Source organism: Lactuca saligna, chromosome 2 (assembly GCF_052625555.1).
Source record: "Lactuca saligna cultivar CGN05327 chromosome 2, ASM5262555v1, whole genome shotgun sequence".
In the NCBI taxonomy this organism is placed as follows: domain Eukaryota; kingdom Viridiplantae; phylum Streptophyta; class Magnoliopsida; order Asterales; family Asteraceae; genus Lactuca; species Lactuca saligna.
In genome coordinates, this window is record NC_136418.1 from 53247715 (window position 1) to 53275508 (window position 27794).

General features: G+C 38.9%; 3 protein-coding genes across 5 annotated transcripts; 2 read left to right on the forward strand and 1 right to left on the reverse strand.

The window, feature by feature from the left end:
- Positions 1-530: 530 nt before the first annotated feature.
- LOC145030968 (putative disease resistance protein RGA4) lies at positions 531-3937 on the forward strand. The gene has a single exon (XM_078979404.1). It carries the CDS (start codon positions 573-575, stop codon positions 3759-3761), a length of 3189 nt encoding a protein of 1062 aa, XP_078835530.1. The 5' UTR covers positions 531-572; the 3' UTR covers positions 3762-3937.
- Positions 3938-4259: 322 nt separating this feature from the next.
- On the reverse strand, positions 4260-7092 carry LOC145030969 (uncharacterized). Of its 2 annotated transcripts, XM_078979405.1 has the most exons (3): positions 6862-7092; positions 4781-5264; positions 4260-4528 (listed from the first exon to the last, which is right to left on the reverse strand). In XM_078979405.1, exons 2-3 carry the CDS (start codon positions 5212-5214, stop codon positions 4507-4509), a joined length of 456 nt encoding a protein of 151 aa, XP_078835531.1. In that variant the 5' UTR covers positions 5215-5264; positions 6862-7092; the 3' UTR covers positions 4260-4506. The 2 variants fall into 2 exon arrangements, 1 of the variants encoding a protein (XP_078835531.1); XR_013676800.1 differs by lacking the exon at positions 4781-5264.
- A 4185-nt stretch (positions 7093-11277) lies between these two features.
- Positions 11278-12572, forward strand: LOC145028878 (serine/threonine-protein kinase PBS1-like). Of its 2 annotated transcripts, none has more exons than XM_078977591.1 (4): positions 11278-11666; positions 11766-11805; positions 11897-11929; positions 12038-12572. In XM_078977591.1, the coding sequence occupies exons 1-4, from the start codon at positions 11448-11450 to the stop codon at positions 12040-12042; spliced, it is 297 nt and encodes a 98-aa protein (XP_078833717.1). In that variant the 5' UTR covers positions 11278-11447; the 3' UTR covers positions 12043-12572. The 2 variants fall into 2 exon arrangements, with proteins under 2 accessions (XP_078833717.1, XP_078833716.1); XM_078977590.1 differs by having other exon boundaries at positions 12066-12572.
- Positions 12573-27794: the final 15222 nt, after the last annotated feature.

Sequence of the window (27794 nt, forward strand, 5' to 3'; positions counted from 1 at the left end):
CACTTGCGATTTCGTGAGATGGCTTAGGGGTACCTGTGATTTTCTCTGCCCGATTTTGTTTTTTATGGACCTGTGATCTTTTCTTGTGTACTTATAAAGTTTTCGAGTGAAAATTGATTTGAAGCCATTGAGATGGTTGAAAAAATTTATTAAAGTTGAAAGTGTGAAAGTGAGAGTTATACTAGATTTTGAGGTTTCTGTGTACTTCCGACCCAAAATGGACCCCATTCGTAGCTCAAAATAACGAGATAGCCGCTCGCAAGGATGAAATCGCATGTAAGCTTAATCACTTATGATTTCCTTGGCCATTTTCTTGAAAATGTTAATTTGAGCTATTTAGTAAAAAGTTATTAAGTATTTTAGCGAAATTTTATAAATTACTTTAAATTTCTTTTACTTTTACCTTTTCTTTTTCTTTAATTATTTTGGGTCTATTCTTTAAGCCATTGTGACTTGTGGTTTGGTTTTCGCATATTTCACCATCTATTATCTCTCTCTTGGTTTGGTTTTCGCATATTTCACCCTCTCTCTCTCTCTCTCTCTCTCTCTCTCTCATACACACACCAGTGAAAATGGCCGATGCTTTAGTTACTGTTGTTGCCGAGGCGATTCTGAAAAAGGTGGCATCCATAGCCGCCAGCGAAATCGGCATTTGGGGTTACAAAGAGAAGTTGCACACACTTGAAGGGACCTTGAAAATGATCCGTGCCAAATTACAGGATGCAGAGAATGAAAAGGGTCAAAAACATGGGGTGATGGAGTGGCTGAAACAGCTAAAAGATGTTGTTGGTGAAGCTGATGATGTGATGGATGAGGTTCACTACGAAATGTTAAGGCGTGAGGTAAAGAATCGAGATCAGGTAAGAATAAAGGCAACCTCTCTTCCAAGCTTGAAAAAGTTTTTATTTCGTAGAGAACTGGGTCATAAAATCAAAAACATTAATGAAAAATTGTCTCAAATCAATAAGGACGCAAACGACTTGGGACTACAAAATGAACAGCCTGGCCCTGTTGTTCCATATCGTCCATATCCCGAGACTGTTCCAAATTTAGACGAATTCAAAATTGTTGGGAGGGAGGATGATGAAGAGCGCATCATACACCTATTAACCGAATCAAGAAAAGAAGAAAAACTTACGATTGTTCCCATTACGGGAATGGGCGGGATGGGGAAGACCACTCTGGCTAAGTCCGTATACAATAATCCAAAAATCCAGCAACATTTTGATGTGAAAGCTTGGTTGTGTGTGTCGGTTAAGGTTGACATTAACACACTTTTGGCAAAGATCTATGAATCTGTTGCAGGAAAGAAACCTAAGTCTGTTGAAATGGCCAATATAATTATCTCTCTTGAAGAGAAGTTGGGTTCAAAAAGTTATTTGTTAGTTCTGGATGATGTTTGGGATGAAGGGAGATCACACTGGGAAGAATTTAAGAGGCATATGATGATGATAAAGTCACAAATTGGAAGTGGCGTTATTGTCACTACCCGAAAACTTGACATAGGAACAAAGGCTATGACAATGGATTCATGTCCTTTAAAAGGTCTTTCTGATGATCATTGTTGGAATATCTTTAAAGAGAGGGCCTTTCTAGCAGGACAATCACCACCACCCGAATTGGAGAAGATAGGGCATGATATTGTGAAAAAGTGTCGTGGTTTACCGTTGCTAGTAAAGGTAATAGGAGGGGTGTTGCAAAATTACAGTGACCCGGAGAAGTGGTTGGCCATCAGAAACAACAAAGTTTGGGATCTAGAAGATGAAACGGAGAGAGTTCAAAAGAGTTTGGAACTTAGCTTAGATAATCTGCCTAGACGTTCTATAGCCAAACAATGTTTTGCATCTTGTTCAATCTTTAAGAAAGATAAGGTCATGAAAAGGAAAAAACTGGTCCAACTTTGGATGGCTTTAGGGTTGATTCAAGCAGATGAGGAAAGAAACAAGGAGATGGAGGATGTGGGGAATGACATTTTTCAAATTTTGGTCAGCAATTCGTTGTTCCAAGATGTTAGAAGGGATGAGTATGGTCACATCACTCATTGTAGTATGCATGATTTGGTTCATGATCTTTCATTATTACTTTCCAACCTTGAAAGCAAATGTCTGGTGGGTGTGATGAATGATGACTTTTGCCAAGAAAATACCAACGTTTTCTTTCTCATTGAAAGGAGAATGATGGCTAGAACTTTGCGTACATTCTTCTTCTTCAGGGAGGTTGAAAAGAATGTTTCCTTTCAACAATTCATGAGCATGCGTATCCTAATACTTGAAAGATCTGGAATAAAGAAGATAGACGATTCAATTGGAGGGTTGGTGCATCTCAGGTATCTTGATTTGTCATATACAAGGATCCGTGTTCTTCCTGAATCTATTGGTAACTTGTACCACTTGCAAACTTTGAAGTTGCAATATTGCTATTATCTTAACAAGTTTCCAGAATCCATGAGAAATTTGATAAGCCTGCGATATTGTAAATCTGTAGAAAGCATTCCCAACAATATCGTGGGACAATTGACTTCTCTTCGAACATTAGTGCCTAATTACTTCAGCGTGCTTAGAAATAAGGGACACGGTATTAAAGAGCTAAGCCGTTTGAAACACCTCAGTGGAAAGCTCTGTATTTCCAAGCTAGAAAATATTAGTAGCAAAGAGGATGCAGTCATGGCAGATTTATCTGGAAAAAAAAGTTTAAACGAGATTGAATTCAGTTGGAGTAGCAATCGAGGTGCTGACAGAAACAAGGATGTATTGGAAGGCTTGCAACCACCAAGAGATGTGAAAATATTGAGAATTGACTATTTTTGTGGTGATAATTTTCCAGATTGGGTAATGAAGATGACAGTCAATATTGATGGGAAAGAGACGCCCCTTGACAAGCTCGTGTCAATCACATTATATAACTGTAGGAACTGCCTCTCTCTTCCGACGCTTGAGCACCTTCCACATCTTCAGGATCTTGAGTTGATTAACATGGAGAACTTGACATGCTTAAGGAGTTCCGATGTTACTGGATCTACCAAGCCTTTGTCTCCTTCCTTGAGATCGCTCCGATTACAATGCATGAAAAGGCTGGAAAAGTGGATAGATGGAGCACCCAACAGCTCAAAAATGATATCGCCTGTCCTCCAGAACTTGGAAATCAAGCATTGCCCAAAGATTATACTCATAGATGAATGCCATCCCCATCCTCTTGTTTCCTTAGAGATTATTAACTGCACAGGTCTGGTGTCCATTAAGAGCATACAAGGCCTCACATCTCTTAAAAATTTAATGATCCCCAATTGTCTTAGTCTTTTAGAAATAACCAATTTACCCAACCAGTGTCATTCTTTGAAGACTTTGGACATTACGCATTGCCTCAACCTGACTTCCTTGCCTCAAAAAATGTTCGACTGTTTTGCCTTCTTAAATGAGTTGAGAGTTGGTCCGTTCTCAAAGGAGCTCAATTCTTTCCCAAGTCTCCAAGGCATCGAGAAGTTAAGGGACCACCTTCACTCATTAAATTTGAAAGGTTGGGATCACTGGGAGTCGATACCTGAAGAAATACAACACCTCACCTCACTGACTCGGTTAGAGATATATGGATTTGGAATACAAGAACTGCCTATGTGGTTAACCAACATGTCATCTATCCAATGTTTGAGGTTCTATAACTGCAAGGGGCTAAATGAAGAAACAGTTAGACGGGGAGCACCACAGAAAGCAAATGATGTCAGTTTAAATAATTCAAAGGTGTACATAAATAGAGATGTTAATTAGTTATTTGAGTGTGTGTTGGTGTATCATTCGTTCCTTCTCTTGTTCAATTTTAAACTCTCCCCTGCCATCCATCCAACTGTATGAGAGATCGCTGGTGTTCAACAACTTAAAGAGACAAGTAGAACTATTGTTGTGTTAAACTCCAAACTTTTTATGAATTTAATTATTTTTAAACACTTTATATACTAAAATAAACAACACTCTTCAACAATTCTCTCAATTATCACTCGAACCTACAACTTCTGACCACAATTAATCAGCCAACTTTGCAAGAGGCATTTCTGCTGAATTTTCTTGTATAAATGATTATCATTGGAATTTTCTTGCATGATGGCTCTCATTCATTGCAACTGATTTGTACTACACCTAAAGAGTACTTTATATCAGTGTAATGTGCGTAAGGACTATTTTAGGATCATTAGTGATAGAGATAACACACTAATTATTTTCGGATGAATTTCAAAATGATAGATCAAGTATAGACATAACAAGATTGGGAACCAAAATCAACACGTAGTGGTGTATTTAACTCAAAAGATGATTTGATAACATAGATCTATAACAACATATACATTTACGTCTCTATTAACCCCTAAATTTGTGACAATATCAGTAAATGATATAAGCTTCACCTCTTTACTTGGTCCATTTCTTTCTCTCTCCCAACTCCAGATTTAAATGTCTTTTTCTTCAAGCAATAAAATTTGGTTCCAATGATGTTGATTCCACATTACAGGGCATATCATTAACTTTTCACCAATCCAAAGCTACAACAGAAGAGAAATGGTATATTAATGTATATTAAAATATAGAAAGAAAAAAAAAAAGTCATGCACGAAAATCCACTGCAGAGATGGAATTTCTAGAAGACTTGATTTCATTCTATTAGGACAAGAGCAGCATTCATCTGTCAACATTGCAGAAAATTAGGGTGCGTTTGGTTGGCAGGAAATGAATGGAATTCGATGGAAAAGGATTCCAATTCCCTCGAATTCATCCGTCAACATTGTAGAAAATACCCTTTGTACTTATCAGAAAACCAACCACAACCACCACTGCTACCGCCGCCACCACCACCACCATTGCTGCCGCCACAACCATTATCACCGTCGCCGTTGCCACCATCGCCGTCGTTGCCACCGCCATGACCACCACCCACCACCATCGCCACCGCTGCCACTGCCTCCGACGCCATCACCACTACCATCATCGTCGTCACCACCACCACCACCATCACCACCGCCATCATCGCCTCCACCACCACCACTACCAATCTCATTACCCACCACCACCACCACCTCCACCATTGCCGCTGCCACCAGTCGCCACTGCCACTACCAGCACCATCACCGCCGTCGATGTCGCCACCAGCTGCCACTGCCACCATCACCACCACTTCCGCCACCACAATCAAGGCCACCACCGCCATCACCACCACCATCGCAGCCACCATCACCACCACCTACCACTGTTGCCGCCATCACCGCCACTGCCCCACCACCACTGCCACCACCACCGAAATTTTACCGTTTTTATAATTTTCATAATGTATCTTTACATATAAGTTAGAAAACAAGGTAAAATTAAGCAAAAAAGACAAAAAGGGTAATTATGTCATTTTATATTAATTCCAATTCCATTTCCTGCGAATCAAACGAAATCTGGAATTAATTCCAATTCCATTTCCTCCCAACCAAAAAGCATATGGAATTGGATTCAAATTCATAACAAATTCCTTTTCCAATTGTAATTCAAATTCTTTTAGCAACATTCTGCGAACCAAACAGCAATTTAGAGTTATTTCCTTTTTAAGCATGCTGCAACAGAAAAATAAACCAGTAAAAAAGATAACACCAGCATCAAGCATCATAAATAACCTGTAACTCAACACCGTAAATTGAAACAGAAATCAATACAGAAAACCAAACTTACAGAAATATGACAGCAGAAAACAAACTTCTAATACGTATTTACTAGGTATATAAATGAACTTAACAAGTAAATTTTATCTACAAACAAATGTCAACACATCATGGATGAAGACACTCTTTTGTTTGAATGCAATAAACCAAAGTAGAAAGTATTATTTACTTAAAATACAACAGAAATTCAAAATACTAAACAACTTTTTGCATAATCTACAGTTCAGATAGCCATGTTTCAGGCTGTTTTGAAGTAGTGAATGACCACTTTGACAAATATTTCAGCACATTTTAGAGGGCTGAGTTTGGGGCTTACAAGTTGTATGATTACGGGGGTGTTTGGGATTGTGGTTTAAAAGTGCTTATTTGCTTATTGACTTTTTGAAAAGCTAATAAGCCAAAAAAAATGTTTGGCAAACTCAAAAGCACTTTTCATAATGGCTTTTCCATTAAGCTTCAATAAGCACTTTTTAATAAGCATGGAAAACGTGGCTTTTTGAAATTGCTTATGGTTTTTCCTGCTAAAATAACTTCAAAAAGCACTTTTTAAGCCAAACACTTTTTAACTTATTGATTTATTGGTTTTTTCACTGTAAAAGCTTATCCAAACACTTTTTAAAAAACTCTTTTTACCACCACTATAAGCAAATAAACACTTTTATCTAAAACCACTTTTCTGGTTAAAAAAGCACTCCCAAACACCCTGAGCCAATCATTATTTCAGAAAACAAAAAAATAATAACAGTGAACATATTTAACTGTTTTAAATGGTTACATTTTAGAATTTTCTGTACCTTAACCCAACATAAATAAAAGATAGCATTGTTATCTGCTAAAAACATCAAAACTTCTAAACTTCAGTGTAGTGGAAGAGGTATCTACTCTGCAATATGTTTGGTAATTAAATGGATATTAATTGTGCATTTTCTTCATGGGTTGCTGCATAATGAAGTTTCAAGCGACTATAGCACACATCCATCAATTCGGTTGATTAGATTCATCACCAGAAATTAGAAGTGTAATTTTGGAAAATTAAGGTTTCAAAATCGATTCTTTTTTAGAATCAGATATATACAGCCAAACACGGTAATAGACATTCTTGTGTGAAGGTGGAAATGATCGGATTGTGAGTTAGATTAGGCAAACCTAATGTTAAAATTGACATGAAATCGACATACTTTTGGATGTCCAGGCGTTTTGGTCGCTTCCTCACGAAATCAAATCGAAGTCGCATGGTAGGGTTAGGATCAGATGGTAGGAGCAGTGGTTGTTCTAAGCGGCGTAATGGCTGAGGCAAGCGGTTTGCTCGTTGCCTTCTGAGACCGCCTGAATACCGATCAGCCCTTTTTGTTCTTCATGCACCAAAATTGAGGGAAAGAGAGTTTTATTCAAACCCTAGCTTTCTCAATTTACCCAAATCAGCCCCGTTAGTTGTATTTCTTCTTATTCCTCCCATAGTAAAACATTATCTTTAGTCTTTAGTACGGGATCTCTCGATGGTAAAATGAAATATGATTTTTTTGGCTTTTGTGATTGCGCGGTGCTTAGGGTCCTCCTAAACGACGCATAAGTGGCGTAATGTCAGAAACCCTAATCGACAGATCGCGACGCAAAAGTTAGGATACGGTAACATGATTTGATCATGTTAGTAGGACGCATCATGTAAGGCTCTCCTAAGCAACATGTCGATAAGTATTTACAGAAGCATATTGTTTGTTTTTCAGTTTCGAGTATGTTTTGGTCACGCTTATGCATCTGACTTGGATCTCATGTGAATCTATTGGTTTTACAAAAGTTAGATATCGTTTGCTTGTTGTTTTAAATATTTTGTTGTAATTTTTAATTAATAACAAAATCATGACATTATTGTTTAGATGATTAATCGCATGTGAGATCATAGAAACAGTTATATGTCGACTTTCTTTCAATTTTATGGTTATCAAGGTTGTAAAAAGCGTTCGTCGGTGGACTGAGAGATTAATCGGATGATTAACTGGGGACCCTAAATTGATAGTTTATTGAATTTTTAAAGGGAGTCGGTCCTACCCATAAAGGTGAAGGACCAAACACTAGATCGTTGCAAACACTTCTTTTCCTTTGATTAAGTTATATTAGTAGCAGATTTCAGCCAATCTTTCCGGGCCAAGCTTAGAGCACGTGAAGCTCATAACTGCCTCGTAAGGGCTTTAAGGGCTTTGAGACCATAACATGTTACACGAAAGTGTCGCTTTCTCTATGATATTGTCACACAGTTGTCCGCCTAGAGGAGCTACTTGCTTTGTAGTGTTGTCACACAAGATAAGCACACCGCCCGCCTGCTGACCGGGCAAATCTAAGTTCTCTTCCGCTTAACTGTCCACCTAGTCAAGTGAAAAAATAGTAGAATCACATAACACACGCTGCTAGTGTGCTTCATGTTCCTAAGGAAAGAAATAAGAGCGACAAGGTTAAGTTTAGATTCAACTGTTTGCAGCATGGGAGCAGATTACCCAAAAAATATTTGGGAAAAACAAAAAAAGATATCTCAGTAACTAGAACGGAATTGCTCTGTCCAGATTCTCATCCGCCCATTCAAGAGAGCCCATTCAAGAGATTCTTCGTGTCGGGTCGTGAGCTATGTGGAGTGATAAAAAAATTGGGATAAATATGACTAATATCATAACAAAGTTCATAAATACCACTAATATCATAAAAAAAGTTAATATGATTAATACAAAATAATCATTCCTCAAATAGTTTCTGAGATAGAACCTCTTCAAAGTGTTAAAATTTCATTGTTTTCTACTCTTTTGCTTGTTGTGTAAGAATAGATTAATCGCTAAGCGCTTTCTAGTAGGTCGGGTAGCGCCTAGAGAGTAATCGAAGATTAATCGAGATCTAGTCAGGATTTTTACAACATTGATGGTTATTAAGTTGATCTATGACGACATATAGTTTATATGACTCTATTCCAATGTCATTGGCCGCGTACCAATAACATCGGACTAGGGGGACTTGATGATATATGGTCCAATAGCATGGCTTAGACTGCTCTAGAGCGCCAACTTGGCCTGGCGCGCTCCTGCCAGCCCTACCTGGCGTTCCCTTGCCAGCCTTGCTTGGCGCTCCTTTGCCTAACGTCCGCTTCCCGGCCTTTCCTGGTGCGCGCCCGCTAGCCCCGCCCGGCGCCTCCGGGCGGCCTCGCTCAACTCCTTGCTAGTTGGGCCTGAATTAGGTGACCTAATTCCCCTTGACCTAATTGTCCACCGTAAATAGAATAGCGCCTCCTCCATGAAGGAGGACTCTTCCCCAAGTAGCTCAGCCACCATTAGACCTCTCCCCATAGCTCAGTCGCTACGATATACTCCGACCGGGTGGCTTAACCGCCACCCGCCGCTGTAATCCACCACCAGCAACACCAAGATGGTCCTCTCCAGCTAAGGAGAACCATCTTAGATCTACCAGCTGATCTAACTGATCGTCGGAGTCTGCTCTTGGGGCACAGTCCCTGGGGCGGCTCTAACGACTTTGCTCTGTGATATCCAAATCTCCGCCGCAGCAGCAGACCAGAAGAAAAACCGCCAGAGGTCAATGTCACATCATTTGGCGCCATCCCGGACTTGAACAAGTAGCCACCATCTCAGTTGGTCTCAAGCTCATTTTTGCCGTTATCTAAGGTTTGCCCAGATTTATTCATTTCTACATCCCTTAGTTCAGATCCATCTGGATCTTGGCAAAAATCTACCCATATATGATTATCTATGTTTCTGATCTTTCGATCTAATGCACCTTTTGTTCAGATCTATAGATCCACTTCATTTTTAGCTCAGATCTCTAGATCTGAGCGTTTTTGTTCACTTAATCACCTCTCAAGTTTAAAAACAGAAACTCAAACCCGTTTTTACTTATATTTTCGAGGAGAAAAGTGGCTATTAGGAGCTCTTCTCCATCTTTGTTCATATTTTGGTGTTTTATCCACGCAACTTGAGAGTTGAAGAACTTTTTTCGTAATTATTCCCATTATTTCCAATCTATGCTACAAAAAATCACTTTCAGTTTATGATTTTCTTTGCAAAACTCCTTTGAAGTTGTCTATTTATTATTTTCTTTAAAAGCTTAGAGATAGAAAATGAAAATTTCTCAGATCTGTTGGTTGTCCATATTTTGATGGCTTGTTAAGCAAGTTGTAGAGAAAAGAAGGTTTTATGAGAAGAAAACCTCATTAGATCACGTTTTTTGTTTATATCATGGGGGTTTTCAGCAAGATTTGATAAGAAAAGAAACTTTTGTTGTTTATTTGGTGTTTTTTATTTAGAAGTTTGAGAAAAGATAAGGAGAGTTTTTCATGGGTTTTTACCCCACTTTCAGTTCATATATTTTTAGAAACCCTCTTTTTTGTTTAGGATTTTATGTTTACAAGTTTACTCAAGCTATATAGAAGTCTGGAGAAGGAAATGGATTTTATGAATTTTAACCCTCTCAAGTTATCAGAAAATCTATTTTCCCATATGAGTATTTCTATATATATTTTGCAAAGAATTTTTCAGATCTATCTTTTGTTCCTTATTTTGATGGTTTAGTCCATCTTTAAGGAGAAAAGAATCTCTTTTTCAAATGCATCTAAATGTACAACTTTATTTAAGTTGTGTTGTAATTCTTGTACATTTCAAAACTTTTGTTAGGTTTATTTTTACCCCATAGTTTTACCATCAGTAAATGGTTTTAAAAAAAAAAGAGGGGGAGAAAGAAGGAGACTTCTACAAGAAAAAGTAATACACAAAATAAAAGACGCATACAAAATCAAGTGTGTAAGAAAAATCTTTACAGATCATGTTTATAATAAATTGTACAATATTAGAAAAATGAACTGTGACTCCTAAGCCTCTAAACAACAAAAGAAAAAAGAAAGGAAGGGGAAAGGTGGCTGGATCCCACCAATGCATGTACATGTTGCATTTCGATTGGTGGACTAATAGCGAAAAGTAAAAAGGTGGGACCACCTTGTCCATTTACCTTCCCAAAAATTCAGATCCTATCTCCCGGAGACCAAGTGTGACAACCTGTAATTTGTATCTTGTACAAGTCAAACTTGGTCAATTAAAGTCAAACATATCAATCAAAGGTCAAACTTATTTCTTTTATTATCTTAATATAGTTAGGGTAATCAATTTATAGGTGTATTAACCTAGCATTCTTAAGTGTTGTGTGTTTTGGAGGAAATCATTTTGGACCGAGAACCCTCGCAAGGGCCGTAAACTCTCGGACCGCAAACGAGCCTTCGCGACCGTAAACATCCTTCATTCTCGGCCGTAAACTCTTCGGGCTGTAATCAGACTTCGGATTGTAAACCTTCGGTTTACGGCAGTGAACTCACCCCTATATATATATATATATATATATATAGGAGTAGGATCAAATGAGAACACCTTAAAAGGTTGAGAAAGCGAGAACACATCTGAACCATTTAAAAAACTAAATCTAAGGCTATTATCGAATGGGCCATTTATGTAAATTCTTAAAATTAAAGGAATTAAAGTGTAACTTTAAAACTGTTATAAGGGTAAAATGGTAATTGATTGTTTACCTATGTTTAGCAATTCCTACAATCACTCTCTATCTCTCTCTCTCTCTCTCGTATCTCTCCCTCTATAGCCCTGCTTCTGCATTTTTCACAACCCTATGGCCTCCTCTTATTCCAGCCGCCGCTGGGCATGAAGAAGATGAGCGGATGGGTCTTCGGTTTCGTGCATATGTACTCCATTAATTTGGTCAAAATCGAGTGTGAATGAGAGAGAGAGAGAGAGAGAAAGTGCAAGGGGGATTAATGGGTTGTTTTTCTTGCGTTGATTCGAGGGTGGAGGAAAAATCGAATCATCAAAAAGTTGGGGCTGATCGTCCTGAAGTTCACCCATCTACCCCTCCCAACAATTTCAGCCCTGATTGCTTTTTAGGGGCGAGAGGCTTCGACCATGTTTATAGAGGACGTCTTCAGGGCGGTGGTCAGGTATAATCATTCTGTTTTTCTGATTCTACAATCTTTATTTATTGTTTCAAAGTATATATAATCTTATAACTTACAAAAGTATATAATCTTTTATAATAGGTTGTAGTTGTGAAACAATTGGATAGAAACGGGCTTCAGGGTAACCGTGAATTTCTTATTGAAGTTCTTATGCTTAGCCTTTTACATCATCCCAACTTAGTGAATTTGATTGGGTATTGTCCTGATTGAAGGGACAAAGATAAACGGAAGCAGTCGGCTAACAGGTAACCTTCTTGTTTCATTTTTTTTTTTGTGTCGACTTCAATCGATAATGAACTGGGATGTTTTCTTTTGATTGTTTTGATTGAAAATTGATGAATGTTTGGGTTGAGGCTGATTTGTCTAAATGGTCCAAACAAGTGGTTGGATCCGATTCTTGGTTGATTAATGGGTGGAAAGAAGCACCATTTGTGCTCTTGCTGTCGATGGGAGAAGAAAGAGGAAGGCAACTGCGTTGTCGGCTACTGTTACAACATTCAATGGGGTGTTTGGTTGATTTGTTTGGAAAAGGAAGGAAGAAGCCAAGGGAAGAGTTAAATGAATTCAGTTTATATTTCGATGTACTTTTATTTGTTCTTGAAGATCAAAGAAAATCTGGCCATATCAATTTTTAGATGTGAAGGACGTGATTTTGATTTTACCAAATTTATTGTGAATTGAAATGGTGCTTGGGTGTAAAATTGGGTGAAGAAATAGTCCAAGCATAAGAAAGAGTGCACGGCTGTGTTACCCAATTCGTGTGTATATTTAGCGATTTGGTTTGCTGGATGATATATAATTGGATGTATTCATTTATCATCAGATGTATTCATTTTATGAAGGAATATTAATTTTTACACTATTTTTACTTTGTATTTATTTATGAATAGCAGCATTTTTATTTGTGAATAGCAGTCTATGCATATGTGAATGACTGTATTTATTTTTGAATAACATTATATTCATGTGTAAATAAGTGTATCTATTTATGATTAAAGGTATTCACTTTTTTAAGAAATGATAATTTTTATACTATTTTTATTTTTATTTGATGAAAAAAGGCATTGGATTATTTGTAAATTTGATTATTTGAAAATTGAAGTTTATTCATTTGTGATTGGAGTCGTATTAAGTTTTTTGAATAAAATTTTCATTTTTGAATACAAGTGTATTCATTTGGGATTGGATTTCTATTCATTTTTTGAAAAAAAAAATGTGAAATACGAGAAAATTTTGATTTTTTTTAAGAATTTTTTTTTTCAGTTTTAAAGTAAATTTTGGTAAAAATGTTTTATATATTCTATTAATAAGAAAAATAAAAAATTGAATATAAATTTGTTTTTGGTAACTGATCCTAAATTTAAGGGATGTGATTGAATTTTATTGTATTTTTATTTAATTAAAATATACAATTACTAATATACCCTTATATATTGATTGGTCCAGAACTGTTCTCGCATTCTCAACATTTTAAGTGTTCTCATTTGATCATTTCCCTATATATATATATATATATATATATATATATATATATATATATATATATATATATCGGTGTTGACTGATTTTTGACTCACTTCTACACTTCCGACCACAAACACACCCATTCTCTCCCAAAGATCATCAAATCGTAAACCCTCTTTTCTCTCATCTATCATCCGAAGATCCTCCAATTCACATTCAGATCTTGTTGTGAATCATCAAAAGTTCTCCTTTCAGCAATCAAGTGTTCTTTATTCTGGGTTTTCGGCGGTGAACACTTCAAATCTTCAAGGGACGTGAACCCTTTATGGCCGTGAAGACCGAAGGTTGGTCGTGAACATCAGGCAGATTCTTGATTTCTATTCTAACACTCCTTTTGTAAGTGTTCCTTACATCCTAGGTTGTTTTCCTAATACCTTTGAGGTTATATTCACTAATTTCATGCCAATATGTTGCATAAATTGCTATTTAGGACTTGTTTTGTCCCGGGAACTAGCTTGTGAAATCAATCATTCTATATGGTACATTCAATCGAATTACACCCAAAAGGTGAGGTCATACCCCTACAATATACAATTTTAAATGCTTTTAAGGGGGGAATACAAGTAGAACACAATCTATATTTTGTTAACATTTACATGTGAAAATATGTAGACAAAGGATTTCTTATGATTTTATAAGTTGTTAAAATCATTTCAAAAACTATTTTAAACTATTTTAAACTTCTTTTTATATCAAAATCATATTCGAGTATATATTTATGTATAAATATGCTTTAACGGACTTAGGACTATTGCTAAATTTCCTTTAACACATTCTATATTATGTTAACATTTACATGTGAAAATAAATAGACAAAGGATTTCTTATGCTTTTATAAGTTGATAAAATCATTTCAAAAACTCTTTTAAACTTCTTTTTATATCAAAATCATATTCGAGTATAGATTTATGTATCAAAATCATATTCAATAAAAAAATTTAGGACTTGTTTTGTCCCGGGAACTAGCTTGTGAAATAAATCATCATATATCGAACATTCAATCGAATCACTCCCAAAAGGTGAGTTCATACCCCTTAATATACAGTTTTAAATGCTTTTAAGGAGGGAATATAAGTAGAACACAATCTATATTGTGTTAACATTTACATATGAAAGTAAACAGACAAAGGATTTCTTATGCTTTTATAAGTTGTTAAAATCATTTCAAAAACACTTTTAAACTATTTTAAACTTCTTTTTATATCAAAATCATATTCGAGTGTATATTTATGTATAAATATGCTTTAACACACTTAAGACTATTGCTAAATACCGTTACTCTTGTTCCTTGTTTGGTTGTGGGCTTAGGGTAGGATCACTAGTCCGACTGTCGGTAAAATTATAGTTATACTTGCTAAATATATGCCTGAATATTAAACTCCATTTTCAAAAGTACATACTTAAATCAATTGCACACGTTGAACAATTGAGTCTTTTCTACAAATCAGTAACAGTTCAAACAAACATACTAGTAAACTATAATAAGTATAGTTTAGAGGATCACTACATACTATTTCTAGAACAGAGAAACATACATGAGTCAATACATACATACTATTATTATTCATTATAGAGTATACTATAAAAAGAACAAGAAGGAACATACATACTATGACAAGAACAAGAAGGATCATACATATTATAACAAGAACATATAATTAAAATGTGAGATACTATTTCATGGCATAACAATATACTTGCTGTGTCACGTTTTGTAACCAGAGTCTCCTAGAGGGAGAGCTTGAGTTTGTGTATAGATCTATAGGGGATTGACCATCCCACACCTTGCTGCTAGCTACAGTGGGACCTGCAGGTCTATAGGTGACAAATTTCATACCATTTTCGACGTCTGAAGAACGTCGTGTTTTATACTAGTCAATCGACTATGGTTACAACCTAATCACATTTTAACCTTAATTAACAGTTTGGTTTTTAAGGTAGTTAGTGCATCAGTAGGGTATTTTACACAACACTACTGTAAAACTTCATTTTCCATTACATTCATACAATGATAATCTCACATGAGAAATGCATACAATTTTTCGAGTAAAGGTAGTTATTTATATGGAAAAACATACATTTATACTATTTCAAGTACAAACATACATTTATACTATTTCAAGTACAAACATACATTTTACACTACATTTAAGAGAACAGAGCATACAAACAGTTGAGTCTTTTAGCAGACTATTTTTCGTTTAAGAAGAAAATATAGGATTTTCAGGGAAAGATACAAACATTTTACTGGTCTGATACAAACATTTTTGCTAAACAAATACAAACATTTTCATGAAACAAATGCAAAAACTTGACACTAAAATACTTATGAACTCACCAACTTAAATGTTGATACTCTCTTTCAAAATAACTTGTATTCTCAGGTCACCAGTAGATAGGTACACTGGACCAGGTTTTGAGAAGACGGAGCATGTTTAAGACTCTTATTTTATTTTGTTATTTATACATTTTTGGTGTTATAAAACTATTCACTAAACACACTTGTATAAACTATATTATTAATACAATGGATGTTGTTGCTTGTTTTACTATTATGTATTGTTATGATTTTGTACATGACGTCCTCCGCCCCCGAACGTTTCCACCATTTTGGTTTGGGGGTGTGATAGATTGGTATCAGAGCTTTGTTTATGGTGAATTGAGTATATCAACCCATAAAAGATTTACAACTATAAACACTTGGGATTAAAACACTCTGACCAAGATTTATACTTTTAAAATAATAAAATATTTTACTAAAGCATACATACATGCATTTATGCTAAGAACAATGTCATACTAGAACAGAACAAAAGTATTGTGATTGTTGAACAACACAAGTAGGCTTGGTGATATATAATCAAGTCTAGGATTGCTATAGCCTGATCAACTATATCTATCTGAGAAGTGATTAGCATATGCCTAGGAATGGTTGTGGTGTTGCAACTAGTTTAAAAGCTTACCAACTATACTATCAAGAAACACTAGAACATAACATAAACTTAAAATACTATAAGAGTATTTTGTGATACTATAATTACTTATGTGAAAACTAAAAAGTACCTTTACTAGTAGGCCATTTCTCTTTACTTCATGTTCCTTGTTTGGTTGTGCACTTAGATTTGGATCACTTATTCGAAGGTGTATTCTATCTTTAGTTATATATAGCTGGTATGCACTATGTAAGTATAGAAGTAACTGATAAGGATCATTTTATAATTATATTTGGTAGTACATCTATTATATGTTTCTTACACATCTATTCTCGCTTAGATAACATGGCCGGATTCCATCTACCTGTCGACCCCTACTTTCCCGATCAAGGGAACGGTGGATGGCTTAGAGCTGAACCTGAGGAAGACAACACGATTGTCCCAGAAGACGAAGACTTTGAGGAGAGTTCTAAGGAGGAGAATGAAGATGAAATTCAAGAAGACTCTGACTCGGAACCCGAGTCTATAATCCACCTCAAGTTACCTAAAATCCTAACCCTCGATAGGATTTTCAAGGCCCAACGCCTCTGTGGGCAGTAAACTTGGGAAGGTGGAGCCACGAACAGGGGCAACCACATCCTTATAATGGAGACCAAAGCTTCTATAACTTGAACGAGGGAGGCTCAGCTATCAGAATCCTACCTATCTTGGTTCGCCATGTTGCTCGCAATGCTGAACAAGGGAGGGCAACCATTGACTAGGTCATGGAAATTCGTGCTAACTCAGGAGTCAACACAGTTCATCTCCACCATATGACCGATGACCAGGAGTTAGCAAGGACTCACACCGATGACCTACAGATATAACTAAATGCCTTCCAATCCGAAGTTAGGGATCTTCGACAAAACCAAGTGGCATTGCAAAGGCGTGTGTGGGAAACAGAACAACAGCTGGTTGAACATAGGGCATAATCTAGTACTAACCAGAACAACACTTCTCACGAGTAGAGCGTACTCTACTCTCTCTTTTGGATATAGATTGAGTCTGATTTTAGACTCTAGTATTATTTTCCTACTTATGTTTAGACCTTGAACCTTCAAGTTTCGTTAGGTCTTTGTGATGTCTAAGTTTTCTCTATATTGGTATGCTGTAGACCTATTACAGGGTCAATTTTTCCGAACTCTATATATCAATAATACCAATGATATTGACAAACATCTAATTTCTTGGAAAATCTCTATCAAATCCTTTCATCTTTCCAGTGGTAGAACTCTATTACAATCAATTACATGTTGAACTATGGTGATTTAGTTCATGGATCACTCTCATTATACTCACTATTGAATTCTTACAATTGTCTGCATCTTTTAAACTTATAGTTGAAGGATGCCTCCTCGCAAATCAAGCAGGCGCAATCCGCCAATAACTCCAAATCAACCACCACCTCCACTCAATTCGATCATGTAGTTTTTCAAGCTGCATTGACTGCGGCTGTTACGACAACCTTAACTCAAGTCAACGCTAGCGGTACTAGCAGAGGTGGGGCGGGTATTAACTCTACCCAAGGTGAAAGTCACGGGCACCTTAGGGAGTGTTCTTACAAGGAATTCACCAACTGCAAACCCAAAGCCTTTAATGGTACTAGGGGAATCATTGCTCTACCGTAATGGTTCGAGAAAACAAAGTCTATCTTTGAGATCTTCTCCTGCCCGAAAGGAAGCAAAGTAAAATTTGCCTCCTGCACCTTCTCCGACGGAGCTCTCACATGGTAGAATGGCCATGTCAAGTCACTTAGTCTCATAGCGGCTAACTCGATGGGCTGGGAGAGATTGAAAGACCTAATGAGGGGAGAAGATTGCTTGAGGGGTGAAGTTCAGACTGGAACAAGAACTTTGGAGCCTAACCATGAAAGGATCTAACATAGTAGCTTACACTAATCGATTTAGTGATCTGGTGGCTTTATGTTCGGGGATGGTCACCACTGAGGCAAGAAAATTGAGAGGTACATCTGGGGACTACTGCCTCCATTTCAGGGGAATGTTTTGTCCTCCAACCCCTCTACATCCGACAGTACTAAGCAATTAGCATAGCGACTCATCGACCATGGAGTCCATGCGCCAGCAACAACCTCTGTCCCATAGCCTGCCAAAGCAACTGATTACAAGAGGAAGTTTTGGGATAAGAAAAAGAACCAATCAGCGTAGAACTATGCCAAGAGGCAATAGATTATGGATGTTCATGCCGTAACAACTCCAGCTGTCCTTACACCAGCAAAACAGTATGCTGGGAGTCTGCCGAAATGCAGCAAGTACAACTTCCATCATAATGGACCCTGCCGGGAGATGCACTGTGCTAACTGCAACAAGAAAGGGCACACTGCCTGTTTCTGTAATGTAACACCCCGAGTTCAGAAGTGCCAGTTTAGGGTTCTTAGTGTAATTACGGAAGGCCGACTTGGCGAGTCGATGGATAGACTCGGCGAGTCAAATCACGATTCTGGTCACACGTTAAGTGACCAACTTGGCGAGTCGGAGGCTGGACTCGGCGAGTTGGTGCTGAAGAGAGAAAAACCCTAATCTTCAGGGTTGCTCTATATTTAAAGGACTTAATGCCCTCCCCTCAGTCCCCTTAGCCCCTTTTGAAGTCCAGAAACCCTAAATCCGTTTGTGAGAGCATTGGAGAGTATTTGGAACCTTGATAAGTGCTTGGTGAAGAGATCTTTGAAGATTAAGAAGGTTGGAGCAAAGGGCTTTGTAGAGATTTGGTTCATTCTTCAGTTGGAGCTTCTTTTTGAGGTAATAATTCGTTGCTTGAGCTTTTGTGCATCTAGATCTACCAATTGTGGGGTTTTTGGGGCATAAATGAGGTCCATCTCGAGTTTGGTGTAAGATCTGAGGTTGCTACCTCAGATCTAGGCTTGTAATGACCCTACGAGCCATAACGTCTATGATCAAGTGATGTAGGTGAAGTTATTTTGTCCCAAGCCTTAGCCCAAGAGTGTATTATGCTTGGATCTCTTTGGATTCACATAAAGTTTTCCACTTTATGTGATGGATGGGTTGTAGGGGAGTGGATCTATGGATTCGAGACTCTGCATGGCTTGAAAAGCCACTGTATGGGTTAAGAACTAGAGGTGCTCGGTGAGTCACATGGGTGAACTCGACGAGCTGGATGAAGATAGGCAAGAACGCAACGAGTTGGAAGAACAACTCGGTGAGTCTGTTGAAGATTGCCTTGGACTCAGTAAGTCTATTCTTGGACTCAGCGAGTCTGGTCGCGAAGTCCTAACCTTTTTGGTTGAGCTATGAATCGGTGAGTCGAGGGACGAATCAGTGAATTGAGCAGGAAGTGACTCAGAGTTCGTGGGACTTAACGAGTCTTGGGGCGACTCGGTGAGTTGGGTCGCGATATGGGAGTTTTTAGAACATAGGGACTCGACGAGTCAACGGCCTGACTCGACGAGTAGAGTCAGTTAGGCAGGTTGACTTTGACTAAGGACTTTGACTTTGACCAAGAATTGACCAGTTAACTTCTGAGGGTATTTTGGTAATTATTGGTATTTATTGATTTCAGTCTTTGGCTGTCGCTCAGTGGTGGAGTTCGTGTCGGAGGTTGGAGCAGCTTGATTCCATCTTTTCACTCAGCAGTTGCGAGGTCAGTTATCGTCACTATACTAAGGGGTCTAAGGCACCAAGGCCGGCCCAATGGATTTGATATCCTAGTAGTTATTGATATGTTGAGTTGAGTTAGTAATGTATGCCAGTTGATATGCTAGTCGGGTAGATCTGCAGGACTGCCTGTGATACTGATTGATTACCTGTATGTGCATTTATCTGTTACGTGTCGACATGTTATGTGGGATGGGTTAAGGTTGTACTGCTCTGTGCGGTAGCCAACAAACCCTAAAGTATTCCAGATATAAGATGAGGGCCCTAAAGGCATTCCAGACTCATACTGAGGACTCAGGAGTATTCCATATATGAGTTAAGGGCCCGATAGGCATTCCAGACTCATACTGAGGACTCTGGAGTATTCCAGATATAAGCTGAGGGCCCGATAGGCATTCCAGACTCATATTGAGGACTCGGGAGCATTCCAGATATGAGCTGAGGGCCCGGTAGGCATTCCAGACTCGTACTGAGGGCTCGATGGCATTCTAGATACGAGCTGAGGGCCCGGTAGGCATTCCAGACTCGTACTGAGGGCCCAATAGGTAGTCCAGCTTGTAAAGCTGTGGACCCAGCACATGCTGTTCTGTTTAGTTTGTTATGATATGTTATTGTTGACGTGGTTATGTGGATTGTATGTGTATCGGTATTTTGGGGGGTAACTCACTAAGCTTTCGGGCTTACAATTCAGTATTTTGTTTCAAGTACTTCAGGAGATTGTGGCAAGGCAAAGGCGTGATCGTACCGCTCCTCATGTTCTATGATTTATGTGATATGATTATGGGGAATACTCTGATGCTTAAACTATTTTGAAAACAAATGGTAATAACTTAATGGTTTTAAATGTTTTAAAAAGTTTTAAATTGGCTTGAATTTTTCGGGTGTTACAAGTTGGTATCAGAGCCTTGGTTTGAGTGAATTGGAGGAACCCTCGTGTAACTCCAGTCTCAAATCAAGGAAAGGATTTTCAAAATGATTTTTCAAAAAGGTTTTCAAATGAGTAAAGGAGGATGCAGGGTGTACAATCAGCCGAAGCTGGTAAGTAGACCCCAAAATACCATACAGGTTATTTGATAATGAGATATGTTAGAACAGCATGTTAGTACTAGGCTAGGGATCTTCAGGAATTGCATGATAGAACTGTCTGATTTCATGTGCATGCTAGCCTAGGGTTTCCTTTATATGAGATTGACATCATTACTGTAGTTGCTTAGTGTATGTATCACGGTTATACATAATTAAGATCTTATAGCCTGAGAATGTTTGATTTGGCCTTAGGTTCTATTCTTGTTTGATTGGGAGCTTAGGGTAGGATTGGATATTCGAAAGTCTATAGGGTCCAACGTTATGTATGGCTAGCATACACTAGTACTGCAGGGTTGGTGGAAGTTTCATGGATGGGTGGGTTGTGCGAGACCGGGAGGCGAGTTATGAGATATTTAGCGTTCCTCTAGGAGTGAGGATTGAGCGCTCGCCATGTTGTGTATAGTGTTAGGGTGTTGTGATGATACTTGAGATAAATATGGGTAGGTGTGGAAGGTAGTAAGGGCCCATACTACTGAAAGCACATGACCCATACGCATGTCAAGTAAGTCACAATCCCTAGGGTTGGGTTGGGAGCTAGTCCCCTGTCATTATATTGATTATCAAAGATCTTTCTGGTGTCTTACCAGAATGGTGGTTACAAGACAGCTTGAGACGGATTCGGGTTAGGATCGAGAGTTGACAGCCAGGATAGGCCAGCATTGTCATAGGCTCATGTCAGTGAGATCATCCGGGAGGAGGTGATCGAGATTGTTTGGGGACAGTTTTCGGAGATGTTTGGGTCTATCAAGACCATCATGGTTGAGTATTTCGATGAGCGCTATACAGCTAGTGCCGCAACGATTGTTGTGGCAGCTATAGTAGCTGTAACGAAGGTAGGGGAAGGAGCTTGTCGAGCTTTCTAGTACCGTGACTTGTTACTGGGACATATTATGATGAGCAAAAGGCTGCAGTTACTTGCGATCATGGAGATGTTTTGTACTTGTTACATTCTGCAGGTTAACTGGGAGAGTCTAGCACATGAGTTTCTAGATTTGAGGCTTCAAGGGTTTGCTCGAGGCCGGAATGTGAGTCGCGGGGACTTCGGAAAGGAGTAATGATTATGTTTAGCTGGAGTTATGCAGCTGGAATTTGAATGGTTAATTGATAGGACTGGAATGTTATTTTCCCGGGGCAAGGATTGTGCCCTTTCAGTTTATGAGTTCGAAGGGTTGAGTAGGCTTGTGACACAGGATCAGGTTGTATTCCAGCTTGGGTCAGTTAGTCGCATAGGTTGGCTCAGGAGTTCTTGGAGATGAAGCAAGATTTTGAGTCGGTGACGGAGATCACCAGGATGTTCACTGAGAGGGCGATGTTTTGCCCGGAGTTTGCTTCGGAGCAGGCTCAGATGTCCCGATACCTGAGTTTGCTCAAGAGGGAAATCAGACAGTTTGTGTCCACCCAGAGGTGTGAGACCTTGCTGGAGTTGCAGGAGGCCGCTCAGCGGCGTGAGTTGGAGATTGAGTTACAGATGAGGGAACAGAGGCAGGCCCCGACACAGTCGCAGCTGACGCCGAAACGGTCCAAGACCGTTGATACTAGGTTGGGAGATCAGAGCAGCCGCACTTGCGGGAAGTGCGGGAAGGGTCACACTGGAGTTTGTAGGTCCGGTGGTGCATGCCGCAAGTGCGAGAGAGAGGGGCATTACGCAAGGGATTGTCGTCAGACCGCCCCAGTCTAGGATATGAGGATTTGCTATCAGTATCATCAGGTTGTTTATATGAGGGCCAACTATCTACAGCTTACTGTAGGACCTGTGCAGGCTCCAGCACCGGCCACTTTCAGGATTACAGGTGGAGGTTAGGGTAGCAGAGCCCCCGAGGGATCAGGGGCGTGCTTTTCAGCTTATAGCAGAGGAGGTCAGGGTAGAGCCGGATACAGCTGCAGGCATGTTTCCTTCTTGATATCTTGTTATCTTATGGTTGTTATGGAGTATTATATCTACTTTTCTTGTTCGCATAATTTATGGTATTGTATCCGTTCTATCTTTCGGGTTTATGGATTTATTGTGGGGTCGGTAGTTAGGGGTTGAAATCAGTTAGCATCCAAGGAATTGATGGTCAGATTTTGATTGTATGGTCTTGTTGTCGGGTATAGCAATTGCGATTCAAAAAGTGTTCAACGAAGAGTCGAACTCCCTTAGAGTTCGAGATGTGCGATGTCGGGTAAGTGATTTTGTGGAGGTTGCTTGTTTTGATTCAGTTCATGTAAAAGAGAATTTGTTGAGTAAGAATGTTTAAGTGATGCCGGTTGGGTCACCAATGGTTGGTAGTCAGTGCTTCAAGTGGGGGAGAATTGGAAAATTCTCAGGAGGATCGACAAGTATTTGAGGTTGATTAGCTGTTTGGAAGTCAGCGGTGTTTTAGTCAGCCAAGAGTTTGGGCTGGTATGAGTAAGTGGCAAACTAGTGGGGGCCGGGAGCAGATCATGGATTCAGGGTAGATAGTGCTTGATGTTAGGCCTGGGTTAGGCCATGGAAAGGATTCTGGGATCAGAATGGAGTTAGAGTTCGGAACCCCTTGAGGGATAGAATACTATGTTTGGGAGAGAGTCCCAGGAAGGATGGTTCGGGATGATATGTGATAGTCTGAGCGGTCCGGGGAGACTGAAGGCCTGTGGGCGTACCAGTCAGGCCGAAGGCTCGGAGAACGGTCCAGACAGGCTGAAGACCCTGGAGGGCGGTCCAGACATGCTGAAGGTTCTGAGAGTGGTCCAGATCGGCTGAAGGCCTGGTAAGGCGGTCCAGTCATGCTGAAGACTCGGTATGTGTTGATAGATCTATATGAGGAGATGGATTGAGTATGCTGCGATGTAATGGAAACCAGTAAGTCTGGCCGCAGGTATTGTTCATGTTAGTGGGAGGTGGTGCATGGACTCGAGAGTCCTTGCGAGTAGATTCAGAGCATGTGCGATGTGCGGAGTAGCGGTTACTCTACAAGGGATAGTGTAGAGTGGGGTGTGTACACCGTGGAACTTGTATGAAGTAGCAAGGTTGACATGTAGATTTCCTTGGATAAGGAAAGGGAAAGATATGTAACGCCAGGAATGAGTGTTGGTTCACGGAAGTGGAAGAAGTAGTGAGAATGGATGATTGAGAGTATTTCAATTATGGTTGTTGAAGCACTGTGAAATACCAGTGGTATGGAAGCACATCTGGATTAGGCGTCTGTTGAGGTTGCGGATGAAATTCCGGTGGTATAGAACCAGAGGATTTCGGAAGGGATCCAAGGATGGAGCCTTGGATTTTCGGTATGGTTGTAATCAGGAGGTTCGTATGTGGCGGTAATTCATCCTGGGAATGTCTGGAGGTATCGTTAGTATGTTGGTTTTTTTTTCCAGCTCGAGGATGTTAGAACAGGTTCAACATTTGTATGTGATTGCAGAAGAGAGCTCATGGGAGTTGCTCAGGAGCTGAAGGATGTGCCATCCTGTCAGCTCGGAAAGAAACGAGTTGGTATTGGAAAGGAAAGCGGGATGAGTCCCAGAAGTGAAATCGGTAAAGGATATGCCAGACGAGGAAAGGGGTAGCAGCTTCGTACCGAGTTAGGGCCCGGTGGTTCAGGGTGATATCTAGCTTGGTAAGGGTCAAGTAATTGTTGTGAATTGGACTGATGAAAGTATCCTCGGGTGATCTTTGGCTAATAAGGATTGTTAGCAGAGAAAGAAGCCGATGGCCGGCTTGAATTAGTTGTTGTAACTCTAGGAGGGAAGAGTTGGACTTTATAAAAATATGATATCAGTGTTAGGAGGAACCTGGGTCGGTTGAGACCAGGAACTGTATTTAGGAAGTGTCATCTAGGATGTGTTCCTGCAGGCTTCAAGGACGAAGCCTAATTTAAGTGGGGGAGAATTGTAATACCCCGAGTTCAGAAGTGCCAGTTCAGGGTTCTTAGTGTAATTATGGAAGGCCAACTCAGCGAGTCGATGGATAGACTTGGCTAGTCGAGTCATGATTCTGGTCACACGTTAAGTGACCAACTCGGCGAGTCGGAGGCTGGACTCGGCGAGTTGGTGCTGAAGATACAAAAACCCTAATCCTCAGGGTTGCGCTCTATTTAAAGGACTTAATGCCCTCCCCCCAGTCCCCTTAGCCCCTTTTGAAGTCCGGAAACCCTAAATCCGTTTGTGAGAGCATTGGAGAGTATTTGGAACCTTGATAAGTGCTTGGTGAAGAGATCCTTGAAGATTAAGAAGGTTGGAGCAAAGGGCTTTGCAGAGATTTGGTTCATTCCTTAGTTGGAGCTTCCTTTTGAGGTAATAATTCGTTGCTTGAGCTTTTGTGCATCTAGATCTATCAATTGTGGGGTTTTGGGGGCATAAATGAGGTCCATCTCGAGTTTGGTGTAAGATCTGAGGTTGCTACCTTAGATCTAGGCTTGTAATGACCCTAGGAGCTATAAAGTCTATGATCAAGAGATGTAGGTGAAGTTCTTTTGTCCCAAGCCTTAGCCCAAGAGTGTATTATGCTTGGATCTCTTTGGATTCACGTAAAGTTTGCCACTTTACGTGATGGATGGGTTGTAGGGGAGTGGATCTATGGACTGGAGCCTGCATGGCTTGGAAATCCATTGTATGGGTTAAGAACTAGAGGTACTCGGCGAGTCACATGGGTGAACTCGGCGAGTTGGATGAAGATAGGCAGGAACTCGACGAGTTGGAAGAACAACTCGGTGAGTGTGTTGAAGATTGCCTTGGACTCGGCGAGTCTATTCTTCGACTCAGCAAGTCTGGTCGCGAAGTCCAAACCTTTTTGGTTGAGCTGTGAATCGGTGAGTCGAGGGACGACTCGGTGAGTTGAGCAGGAAGTGACTCAGAGTTCGTGGGACTCAGCGAGTCTTGGGGCGAATCGGCAAGTTGGGTCGCGATATGGGAGTTTTCAGAACATAGGGACTCGACGAGTCAGCGGGCTGACTCGACGAATAGAGTCAGTCAGGCAGGTTGACTTTGACTAAGGAATTTGACTTTGACCAAGAATTGACCAGTTAACTTTCGAGGGTATTTTGGTAGTTATTGGTATTTATTGAGTTCAGTCTTTGGGTGTCGCTTAGTGGTGGAGTTCATGTCGGAGGTTGGAGCAGCGTGATCCCATCTTTTCACTCAGCAGTTGCGAGATGAGTTATCCTCACTATACTAAGGGGTCTAAGGCACCAAGTCCGACCCAATGGATTTGATATCCTAGTAGTTATTGATATGTTGAGTTGAGTTAGTAATGTATGCCAGTTGATATGCTAGTCGGGTAAATATGTAGGACTGCCTCTGATACTGATTGATTACCTGTATGTGCATTTATTTGTTACATGTCGACATGTTATTGTTTGATTAGGTGTCTAAGGCCATAATTATTATTGGTATGTATTCAACCCGAGAGTAGCATGGTCCATTTATGTTGCATATCATCAGGACAATTTGTTAGGATGGACTTTGAGAGAAGGTTAATTATGGTTTATTAATATATTATAAGTTATAATATATTAATATGAAATCATATGTTTTAATTAGTATTGATCAAGAATTAATTTGGAATTAATTTAGTGGTCAAAAGAGACTAATTAAATCTATGGGGACTAATTATGATAATTAGTTATATTTATATGTGTTGGGCTTATGATCCATGTTGGACCAATTTTATGTATGGATACATAAAGAGTTGGGCCACATGAACCATGGATCATAAAACCCATGGGTATGGATTATGGGTGATACCCATGACCCTTGGAATCCTACATATAAATAGGTTACTCCATAGCTAAAATCACCACTTCTTTTCTTAGAGAAATATGGAGGTGTTTTGGTGCATGGAATTCTCTCTCAAGAGCCACATTTGTCCTAGGTGTGTTGTGATTCCATTTGAGGCATTTCATACTATTGGTGCTAAGATCTTACGGCCAAATACATCAAGACTTCAAGCCACATAAAAGGTAAGTTTCCCTAACTAGTATATTATATGGTTTATGTCAAATGCATGCTAGTTATAGGTTTAATGCCTTGGAAACCATTTGTATGTATAATTAGTGAAAACATAGATCCAAGGTATTTAGGGTTGTTTGTGCACCGTAGGATGTTGTATTATACCAAAACCCAACAGTGGTATCAGAGCCATGGGTTGTTTTCTACTATATTTGATGCAAATGTATTTTTTTCCAAGTTGATGAAAAAAAAAAAAAAAAAAAAACATGAAGTTTGTCAAATGTTATGATAATTACTTGATTTTATGAAAAACTAATTATTTCTAAAATTTGAGTCACTTTACTACAAGAGTTGAATTAGGTCAATTTATTAAAAGATAGAATGATATGATTATTTGTTTTAAAAGTTTGATCTAAGTGGTTTTAAGGAGTTACAAATTTTATCATAAAATTTTGGAACTCAAAGGTTTTTTTTTTTAAGTTATGATCTTAAGAGTTTTGAAACTTCCATAAGTTATGGATGTGAAATGTCTCATTTATTAATTCTTTAGGTTATGAAGTCCAAGAGTCTTCAAAGGATAATTTTCAAAGTTTCAAGATTTGTATTAGTTTATATGATTATCTAATTTCTTGAAAATTGTTGATGTGAATTATCTTTACTTATGAGTTTAATCTAGATCATAGAAAAATTATTTGATTATTGTGTTAATTGGAATATTTGATCTTAATGGTTTTTATGAACTCCATAACTTGTCCTCAAGTTATGGAAAGTGAAGAGTTTTTCTTTTTAAAGTGTCATTAAGTCTCATATGTTATGAAAATAGAAGAGTCTTTATTATTAATGTCATCATTAAATGATTTAATGTCTTCCATAACTTGTCCTCAAGTTATGGAACTTGAATTTTTTTTCATTAAACCTTAATTAAATTCATAAGTTATGAAAAAGCCAAGAGTTTTGAAAGGTTTCAAAACTTGTCCTCAAGTTCTGGAATTTGT

Excerpts from the sequence above, each read along its gene's own strand:
- LOC145030968 (XM_078979404.1), top strand. The coding sequence starts at position 573 with ATGGCCGATGCTTTAGTTACTGTTGTTGCCGAGGCGATTCTGAAAAAG.
- LOC145030969 (XM_078979405.1), bottom strand. The coding sequence starts at position 5,214 with ATGGTGGCTGCGATGGTGGTGGTGATGGCGGTGGTGGCCTTGATTGTG. Across the intron at positions 4,529-4,780 it reads TTTTCTGATAAGTACAAAGG|CTTTGGATTGGTGAAAAGTT; the intron begins GTATTTTCTACA and ends CTTCTGTTGTAG.
- LOC145028878 (XM_078977590.1), top strand. The coding sequence starts at position 11,448 with ATGAGAGAGAGAGAGAGAGAGAAAGTGCAAGGGGGATTAATGGGTTGT. Across the intron at positions 11,667-11,765 it reads GTCTTCAGGGCGGTGGTCAG|GTTGTAGTTGTGAAACAATT; the intron begins GTATAATCATTC and ends CTTTTATAATAG. Across the intron at positions 11,806-11,896 it reads GGATAGAAACGGGCTTCAGG|GGACAAAGATAAACGGAAGC; the intron begins GTAACCGTGAAT and ends TCCTGATTGAAG.